This window comes from Amblyomma mixtum, chromosome 7 (genome assembly GCF_055824585.1).
Source record: "Amblyomma mixtum isolate Tamu chromosome 7, ASM5582458v1, whole genome shotgun sequence".
Taxonomy (NCBI): domain Eukaryota; kingdom Metazoa; phylum Arthropoda; class Arachnida; order Ixodida; family Ixodidae; genus Amblyomma; species Amblyomma mixtum.
Window position 1 is genome coordinate 99,921,678 of NC_143018.1, and position 10,558 is coordinate 99,932,235.

Consider the following 10,558-nt stretch of genomic DNA (forward strand, 5'->3'; position numbering starts at 1 on the left):
CCGCCCGTCGAGGAAAATGTCCACCACCAGTACTCGACCATCGTAACCAAAGGTACAATGCGCATCTGCGCGGAAAGCCGGCGTGAGGAAAACAACGCCCACACCGCAAGACCGTGAGTCCGTCAAGGAAAAGAAAGCATCGACATGAAAGCGTGAACGAAAAGAAATAACGACTGCACTGGTGCGAAAATTACACTCCTGCAAAAACAAAACATCAATTTGGTACGAACGCGCAAGGTGAAGCACCTCCCGTTGCTTATCGGGAGAGCGAAAACCCTGCGCGTTAAAGGAGGCGAAACGAAAAACAGCCATCATGAAAATAAAGGAAGCAATGTAACAAAAATAAACAACGAAACAAGTAAACAAAACAAAACACTGATGGACTCACAGTACAGTTCTGCGGATAGAGTCTGCGAGTGCGTTGATACACCGGCGCTGGGGGGGCGTCGAGGTGCTTGGGAGGCGTCCCGGGTCCCTGCTGGCGTCCTGGCTGGCGGCCCCGCGGCGGCGGGACGACGATGCCAAGCGGTGCTAATGGTTGCGCGGTGGAAAGGTCCGGCCGATGCGCGCGGCTGCGGCAGCAACACACAGTCACACACGCACCAACACACTCCACCGCACAAACACCGTCCATCGTTCGCCAAACGCGCCGACGGAGCCAGCGCGCCGAAAAGATAACGGCGCCGTAGAGCGTCGACAGAACGGCGCTCGGGCGGCCGCCGAGCAGAGGGGGGGGAGGGGGGGGGTGGAAGGAAAAGGCCCGGCAGGGCCTGAAGTCCGGCGAGGAAGCGCCATGGCGGAAACTATTCGTTTCCCTCGACTATATTCTAGTTCACTATACCCTCGACGTCCTTGTGGACGCCGTCGCCGTCGTCGTCTGTCGTCCTCGGTGTCTTCTTCGGCGCCTGGGTGGCCGAAGAGCAGGTCGCGCTGCCGTCCGACGACGAGGAGAGCTGGCGCTTGGGGTCGTCGAGCTCGAGAGCCTTGCGCGCCCCCCGCACCAACTTAGCTGCGCACGGGCCCTGCGGCGGCAGGGCGACCGGGATGTGCGGCGCCATAGGTCGCGACTCGCTTGAGCCGTCGCTGCTCGGGGCGTCCTTCACGGGTGTGTGCAGGGCGTCACTGGGGGAGGGCGAGCCAGGCGACGCGGTGTCCGTGCCCGTGCCCTCGTGCTGCGCCGCCGTGGGCGCGTCAAACAGCGAGACCTCCAAACTCGGAGGTTCCACAAAAGACGACTCGCCCTGCGAGTCGTCAGACTCGGACGAGGTCGATTCCGCGACGTCGGAGTTGCCCGTGGACAGCTCCGTCGCGGATTGGCCGGACGAGGTGCCCGCCGTCTCCGTGCCCGCCTGGTCGTCATCGGGCTTGGTCGCGGCGTCGTCCCGCACGTCAGCCCCCTCGAGAGGGCTCGCCGCCGCCTCCTGTGCCGCGCCGCTCGAACCGGCGCCAGCCCCCTCAGGTGTCGCCTTCGGCCCGGGTTGCACACCAGGCTCCTGGGAGGGTCTGGCTGCCGCAGCAGCCGCGGCCGCCGCGTAGGACCGCGGCACGACGCAGTCGGAGGACGGGTGGTCGCCTCCGCACCTCTTGCATACCGGTTTGCAGTTGGCGCCGATGTGTCCGTACGCGCCGCACCGGCCGCAGCGCACCGCCTTACACGTAGCGCCGAAGTGGGCCTCGGCGCCGCACCGGGAACAGACGCGTTTCATGCCTCGGTACTCAATCATGGCTCGAGGACCGGCCACCGTTAGGAAGTTCGGCGGAGCCCGGGTCATCTCGAGCTTCACCAGGCGCGTCCCGTTCCCGATGTGGTTCTTGGACTGGAAGGCGACCTCGGTGATGGCGCGCACCTTCCCGTACGGTGTGAACGCCGCGGCGAGGTCCTCGTCGCTGACGCACGGGGGTAGACGGAAAACCGTCACGTGCACCACTGGAACCCCCATCTGCTCCAGTGGCACCTCCTTTCCGGCGATGAGCAGCGAGCCCACCGCCACCATTTTCGCTGCCTGCGCCATGAAAGCCACGGCCGCCAGGAAACGCAAACCACCAAGGTGCTGCAAAAACGTCAGCCCGCCGACTCCGACCACCTCCTCGAGGGTGTCGATGAGGCGATCGGCCGGAACAGGTTCCGGCACAGAAAACAAAAAGCATTGCGCCTTTGTGGGGCGCACTGCTGGGCAGGGTCTCTCCATCGCGACGGGGCCCGGGTCACCACGGCAGGAGCGCGGCGCCGGGCAGCAGGACGACAGGCAGGACCTCCGGGACGCTGGATCCGGGGGCCCGCCTGGACAGGAAAAGCTCGATGATCCGCTGGCTCGACGGGCAGCGTAACGGCATCCGGGCACCGTACGAGACTTAACGAGATTTAACGAGACTCTCTAAGCCCTCCTACGGGACCGGCATACAAGTGCCGGTTGCTCTCCAAGCGAGTCACAAAAAATAACTGCTGCCAGTGTCTTCTCAATGTTTATCAAGATATCAGTCGAGCTGTGCATTTGATAATGCACGGAATTATAATTTCCGATTTCTGATGACGCGTGCAAAAAGCACATACATGCCACAATACACTTCGTTGTCATACGTGATCTGTTAGGGGCTTTGAGAGAAAGCCGCTTAGAGAAAGAGGGGAGCTCCAGGGCGAGAAGGGCTTTCGGCTGAAAAACTGCTTTCGCGCGCTCCCCAAGGATGGCGCTGCGGTCCTACACTCACGCATGTAAAAGACCGGCCACTTGGCCTTCAAGCCCTTTCCCCCTCTGGCAGGCAGATGTATAGACCGTTTACAGCGCGCAGTTCTTCCGTTTGAGACCAGATGGCGCCACACGTGCGCTCGGAACACGGCACCATTACTGGCCTCGTAAGTCGCCGGCGTGTAGGCCTCGACGCAGCCGTGGAAATATCGCGGGTGGCTGCCGAATGTGTTCTTTCTACGATGTGAAAAGGCAGAGGAAACACGTGCTGTGCTGTGGATTGCAAGAATTGCGGCAGAGAGTTAAAAGTGCGGGATGCGATCGTTTGCGAGCTTCACGGAACCGAACTGCACAAGTAGGTAATGCCGATGTTCACGCCCGTTCGACACGCACCCTTTCCGAACTGGCGAACGCAACAAACACGTTCGCTAGCGCTAGATAGCTAATAAAGAAAGGTTTCGTTCCTGGAAAATCTGCGAGGGTAAGTGCACAACACAGGCGCATGAAGAAGCTGTTCCGCCACCGAAACCATGACGGCGTGCTTTCAGTTGTTGTGCACTGTTTTGAGACCCCATTGATCGTAATTGTGTGTGGCCATTAGTAAAAGGAGCGCCCGAAGCCGAATTAGGAACGAAAAAAAAAAAGACGACTTGCGCTCCTACATGCTGCTTCTGTTTAGTATGCACCGCACAGCCGTCCGAGCCGACAACGCTTACCGTCAGTCCGTGTATTACACGCCGTCTTGGTGCTACTGTTCAATTTCGCTCCAAGTAGCGCGGTTTCCGTGGACCGTATTCGGATTACAGCATTTGGTTTACGGCTGCTGTGCTGGGCGGTTGTCACTTGGTCGCGGTCCATGCGAGACAGTCACTAAAAGTGATCCATAACTACAGCGCAAACGACAGGACAGAGATGAAGAAGGGACACCACACAGCGCTGTGTGGTGTCCCTTCTTCATCTCTGTCCTGTCGTTTGCGCTGTAGTTATGGATCATCAAAAACACCAACTCGCCAGCGCTGTGTGGTGTCCCTTCTTCATCTCTGTCCTGTCGTTTGCGCTGTAGTTATGGATCATCAAAAACACCAACTCGCCCAACAAACAGCGCTGTGTGGTGTCCCTTCTTCATCTCTGTCCTGTCGTTTGCGCTGTAGTTATGGATCATCAAAAACACCAACTCGCCCAACAAATGCTTTTGTCGAACTAAAAGTGACTCCGCACGCTCAGAGTGAAGCTGATTAATTACAACCAAAGAGACCACGAACATTTCCATGTCCGCATATCGAGCGTCGAGCTTACCAAAAATTTTTATATCAGGCTGACGTTATTGTGAAATTCGTCTAGCATGAACGCGTTGCCACGCGCGCGTTATAACAATTATATCGCGGAATCCTTCGAAATGATTGCACGCCAGCTTGTGACGGCTGCTTGATGCATGGTACTGCTACCATGATAGTCAACCTTTGTGCGTCTATTTATATTTGTGCAATTCTATGTTTATTCAACCAGTAGGAAATATTTCAGGTTTCCTTAGCACCTTAACAGGTTGTAAACAAATGCATACGATGTGCATGTGAGCGTTTTACAGCAGTGTCTGCATGCAGGTACACGATAGGACAACGACCTGTAAGGCCGCAGGAACATTCAACCTTGCCGTTTTATATAATAACAATAAAAAAACATTAAGCAGAGCCTTCAGCGCATGCAAAGACAAGCATTCGGGCGATCCGTCCGTTGGCTCGAAGAATCGGAGAGCTCAGCGGCTCTACGCGACATGAAGTCCTATCGCGTTTTCACGCCTGAAGTGATCAAGTTAGGGTTGTCACATGTCCTTCCAAGCTTTGGCCAAACCACAGTTTCGTCTTCCCTCTCCTTTACCACCGCACCAGCCGAAACACTGCCTGTCGGAACAGAACCGTCCGACGCAGCAGCCTTCGCGACGAGGCGCGCGCCGAGCGGTCAGGAGGCGAGGAATGGCGGCGTGATCACGTGATCAAAGATGGAAGCCCCCATGATACGGCGCTGTAAAGCGTCTATACACGCTCGCGGAGTATTCGAACGCGCTGCATATACATTCTTGTCAGGCCTGCGTCTCGTCGTGTCCGCGTACGCTTCTGCATCGTCCTGGATTTCAATGCCGCCACCGTCACAGCTGCTTAAGCCGAGCAATGGAGCCTGTGTTAGGCCCGTAAACATTTCATGCTTACTCTACTCTCGATTACGGGAGAGGCATTTTTTTTTCAGCCAGCGTCGGCTTCTGCGAACGCGGTTGTTGCTGCGACGCGCGTCTTCCCTTTCTTTTCCCTTTCCTATGATCTTTTTCCTCTTTGTCAAGCGTCGGCTGGAAGCAAAACTTCGGACCGACCTTCAGCACCTCCTGGAACCTCTCTGGCACTCGCTGCTCACCCAACACCAGTATCTTCCCTTCAGGATTTGTGGGCTTCATTTTCGTAGGCGTCCAAGGGCGGCACGAGTACCAAAGGAAATACGCGTACTTGTTTGCCACTTCACACCACTCACGGAAACGCCGGGCGTGAAGAAGATCCTGGCCGCATGCTACCCAGAGGCAGTCCTTGTAAAAGCGATGCTGTCGCCACCACTCCGAAGATATTATCCGGCACATCCTGCGGCTGTGGCCCTTTGAAGGAAGCATACCGCCGCACAACACCTAAACCTCAACCGGTTACAGTGCACGACTCGCATGCCACGAGGCTAGCCGTGCCTTAAAAGCACACACAGCGATTAGTGAAGCCAATGCAGACTGGTTGTCAAGTGGAGCGGGGTTAACACAAGGAACAGGACTCAATGTACAAGAAATAAACTTCAACAAAACGGACATTTCAGCTAGTTAGTATATACTGCTGGGAAAAAAACAGCGCTAAGACGAAGGAAAAAGAAAAGAGGACAACGGGACCGGCAGCAAAAGAAACGAAGAAAAAGAAAAAGAAAAGGTTGCCAGATTAAGCATGACCTGAGGTTTGTCCCTTGTGCTGAAGGGGTTGTGTATGAAGTGCCGTTCACGTGCGGGAAGACCTATATAGGTCAAACAGGAAGGTGCTTGAACACCGGCTTAAGAGACCTTAACACTTCTTTAAAATGGGCTCCGTCGTCAAACCTGGCCTTGCCTTACAGGAACTGTCCCCGTAATAACCAACCTGATTCTTCTGAAAAATCATGTACTCCCCTTTTTAATGAAACTAGGATCCTGTATAAGCTCAAAGATAAACTAACACGGGAAATCAGTGAAGCGTTTCATATCCAAAAAAACAGTGACTGGTAAGTTAGCATCCCCTCTGTAACAGTTCATGACTGCGAACTAATGTATCTGGATCCAGGTGATTGATGCATCACTGTAGCTTTTGGCGTTGCCATGCGCTCTTGGTTGTCGATGGAGTATATATTGCGTGTTGTTTCTGATAAAGCTTTGAGTTCATAGTCAGCCCCGGTCCAGTTGTCCTCTTTTCTTTGTCCTTCATCTTAGCGCTGTTTTTTCCCAGCAGTATGTACCAACTACTTCAACTCTCCGTTTTATAGACACACTAGTGACTATATTTAGACCACTGTATATAAAAATATCAATTTCTTTTTTTTCTATAGGCAACCTATAGAATTCCATTAGACTAAAGTTTCCAGCAATTTCAATTTTCTATCTTCTATAAACAACCTATAGACTGCTTTGCAGCAAAGTTTAAAACAATTTCGATTTCTACGCCTATAGATTTGATTCTGTCCTCTACGCATTGACTAGTCTATAACGAATTCAATTCGTTGTGGCCTATTCGACATGTATACATAGCACATAGACTCAAGTTAGTTGATACTAAGGCCAGTTGTCGGGATCACTAGTGTTGTCTCTTCCAGTTTTCTTGGGATTAATGTGCTGCCGCTGCAGTGTGCAATCACAACACATTCACCTAAGACGGAGGTTTTGCATTCCTGGAACGCTAGGGTCCACTTTCTACCACGTTACCAGGACAGTAAATGTCTTGATTATATGTAAAATCTGAGCACCTGTTCAAGCGATGATTGAAGACATCTAAAAATCTATACGTGTATGAGCGCCAGTTTACAGGAGCTATTCAGTGGCCTGAATTGGAAACAGTTTGGGATAAGAGTTAATATAGAATATCTTGGTAATCTGCGATTCGCTGATGACGTAACCTTCCTAAGTCACTCAGGATACGAACTGCAAAACATGAGGAATGCATTAGACAAGCACAGCAGTACTTTGGGTCTAAAAATTAACAGGCAGAAAGGCAGAGTAATGCTGAACAGCCTCGGAAGAGAAGAGAGAGAGAAAGTAACTTAATGAAAGGAAAGGTAGAGAGAGAGAGAGAGAAACATTATTGCAATCGAATGGCGGGAGTTAGGGCAGGTGGGCTTGTTGCGGCCCCCAGGTGGGGGCGACTTCCTGGGCACATGAACCAAGTACCAGTTGGATGGTCTTGTCTGGCCTTCTGAGAAGTTGGTTCCATCCCTCCTCGGAGGGAGCTGGCATTAAGGTTTGACGGGGCGGGTTTCCCATGCAACCCCAGAGTGTGTGCGCCTCAGTGGCGACTAAGAGGTTGGCCAGCGGTAAGGTGACCCTGGCCTGCTAATCCACGCTGGCGAAGGGGGAAAGAGAAAGTCTAAAGAGATTGAGGGTTTACAGCATTTTGAAACTGCTATTGAGGTGCTGGGTGCGAGTGGTAAGGGAATACGTGTAGTTATGAAAGGTAGTGACCGCAGATCCGTATTGCGAGAGAGGAATGAACAAGTATGTGGTGGAGCGTATTTGGCAGATTCTCTCAAATCGTGAATGGCGGTTTACCAATATCCCTCAAGAGAAAGGTATATAACAGCTGTACTTCGTCATTACTCACCTATGGGACAGAAAAGTGGAGGATAACGGAAAGGGTTCAAATTAATTTATAGACAGCGCAGTAAGCTATGGGAAAAAAATGATAGGTGTAACGTTAAGAGACAGGAAGAGGACAGAGTGTGTCTGGGATCAAACGCGGGTTATTGACATCCTAATCGAAATCAAGAGGAAGAAATGGACTTGGGCAGGGCATGTAATTCTTTGGCAAGATAAACGATAGTCCTTAAGAATAAGACAGGTTGCGGGATAAATATAGATGGATAAGATTTAGTAGTTCGCTGGGATAGGCTGGTCAAAGCTGGCAGAAGGCAGGGTTACTTCTGGAGGACAAAAAGTTGGGCGAGTTGGTTCGGTTCCGTCATTATACAGTGCGAAAGACGAAGACAAAAGAGAATTACGCGAGACAAACCCGACGTTTTCTCCCAGCGCCGTGTTTTGCACGCCTCGTTTTCTGTTGTCTGTCTTTCGCGCTCTAGGATCATATCGACAGGGTTAATTGGAGAGATATGAGTGAGGCCTGGGTCCTGCAGTGGGCATAGTTGGGCTTATGGATGATGATGATGATAGCTTCCAGGGAACTGGTTCCGCGAGACATGCTCACGCCCGACTACTGACGCCCCCAGAGGCAGCATAAAAGATAAAGGTTTATTGCGGACCGAACCAACGCTTTCAAAGGGGCACAGCATAAAACAGCCGCTGAACGGGAACATTCGGTCGAGGCTTTCGACAGCGTAATGCTATGGCTACAAGAAAATGCGCGCTAACAGGTTTGGTTTATTGGGGTTTAACGTCCCAAAGCAACTCAGGCTATGAGGGACGCCGTAGTGATGGGCTCCGGAAATTTCGACCACCTGGGGTTCCTTAACGTGCACTGACATCGCACAGTACACGGGCCTCTAGACCTTCGGCTCCATCGAAATTCGGCCGCCGCGGCCGCGAACAGTCGAGCGCGGCAGAACAAAAATACACTGAGACCCGAATCGCACGGACAAACAAAAAAATGGCCTCAGGGTACATGAAACCTGACTGCTCGCATAGCGGCCACTCAGGCCAAACAGCAATTCCATCTTCGCAGATGACACTTTCATCCTGGCTCTTCATCCTCGTCGGGCGCCGCTCCGCCACCCGCGTACTGTACAACCTAATAGCTCGTGCTGGTCGCCGAATGCGTGACCGCGATGAATCCCCCCATCACGCAGCTTTCGCTGCCCTTATCATCACCGCTGCGATCACGTGCCACAACTCCCGAGCAAGAGCTCAGTCATGCGCAGTGGCGCGGCGTGCGCGCACCCAGATGACTGGAAGAGAGCGCGCGCAGTTGAAAAGGCTAAAAAGGGGCCGTCAAGACGCATACATATATACAAAAAAAGCCACCATATCTTAACGACCGTGTGTAGTATAGTCGTTCAACTTGGTGACATTTATTGACTTGTGTCGACGCTTTTTACTCGTTAAAAGCACGAGAAATGTGGGTAGCATCTCTCCAGCCCTTTCTGACGAAGCTGGGAGGGTCTAGTGTAACATTCTCTGTCGCACCTTCGATGTCCTGCACTCTTCATGTGCCCTAATGTTCAATAGGTTGAGCATTACGCACTGCGTCTAGAGAACAGCACTGCAGAAGGTGACCGCAACTATGTCTACAGCCATGCACCTCCTAGGCTATTTCGGGAATTTAAAAGAGATGTTCGTACAGGACAATGCAACTTCCTCGTGTCTATTCTGTTGAAGGAGCCTTGAAAGGCTTCTTTTGGTTATATGGAGACGTACATATTGTACGCGCCAAGAAAAAACTATGGGGACACTTTGGCGGCCTACAGTGCGCTAGGCGAAAGCCTTTGTCACGCTACTTCGACTGCCAATGACTGCCTATGCGTGTTACGGCTGCACCACTTGGGAGCCATCCTCCTCCACTAGCTGTAGCACACCGACTAGGTGTTGGCTCCAGCATGGGTGTCGTGCAGAGAAGCGTGTTTCAGGACATAGTCCCGTTACTGTAGACCGTCTGTTCGACCCACTGCACGTTTCGTTTGTGGCTCCGGTCTCCAGCGTGTGTAGAGCGCTCAGAGCACGACACTACATATCGCCTGCATCCATGGTTCATCTATTCTGCCTTTTTCATTTACTTGTGCTGCCATCTGTCGTACTGCACTGGAATCAGACTGGCAGGGTACTGACCCAGAGTAAGCGCCCTTCAAGACAGCCGAACATGGAGTTGCTGGCGCCGAGCACGCAGTGATTACGCCGAAGATGGCAGGCATGAGTCAGTGTGTCGTATCTGGAGGATTTCTAGGACTGAGTTATAGCTGTGTGAGAAGTCTGACGCAGGCTGCTAGTCCCACGGAGGAGAAAATTCGCGATCTGCAGGATCGTCGCTCCAAAGAGGGCTGGTCCGACGTTTAGGGAAATCACCCAAGCTGGAGTGTATTCGAAATGACGGGGTAATTACTCATCAGCATGCTCTCAAGAGCGGCCGTACGGCTAAAAGGAAAGCGGCACGGCTGCCACAGAAACCACGTAGAGAAAAATTCGTCCTGAGGCCAGGACTCGAACCCGGGACCATCACCTTACCGGGCAGTCTGTGTACCAGTTCAGATTGGTGTCTGGTTTAGAGACATTTAATGTCCCAAAGCGAATCAGGCTATGAAGGACGCCGTAGGGAAGGGCTCCGGAAATTTCAACCACCTGGGGTTCTTTAACGCCCACTGACATCGCACAGTACACGGGCATCTAGAATTTTGCTCCGATCGAAACTCCATCGCCAGGGTCGGGATCGAACCCGTGTCTTTCGGGTCAGGCTGAGCAGGTGAGCAATGGCGCAGTGGCACAAGACAGGTGGTATGGCAGGTGTTGCCATCGGCCAGACTCGGGTTGCTTGGGTTGTGTTGCTACCCAGGTAGCTCTTCCCGAGCAGCCTCTCATGATTAAATAATGGGCTGTGCCGCCAAACACTGTAGACAGGTTGCCCACCACCCGGTGGGCAGGTGAGTAGCCTGCCACAAAACCGGTGTCAGACAAA

General features: G+C 52.8%; 1 protein-coding gene across 1 annotated transcript; it reads right to left on the reverse strand.

Moving 5' to 3' along the window:
• Positions 1 to 827: 827 nt before the first annotated feature.
• LOC149336966 (uncharacterized) lies at positions 828 to 2,381 on the reverse strand. The gene has a single exon (XM_089554295.1). The coding sequence runs from the start codon at positions 2,187 to 2,189 to the stop codon at positions 828 to 830; it is 1,362 nt and encodes a 453-aa protein (XP_089410421.1). The 5' UTR covers positions 2,190 to 2,381.
• Between the last annotated feature and the right edge of the window lie 8,177 nt (positions 2,382 to 10,558).

Coding starts and splice junctions, on each gene's coding strand:
- LOC149336966 (XM_089554295.1), bottom strand. CDS start 2,189: ATGGAGAGACCCTGCCCAGCAGTGCGCCCCACAAAGGCGCAATGCTTT.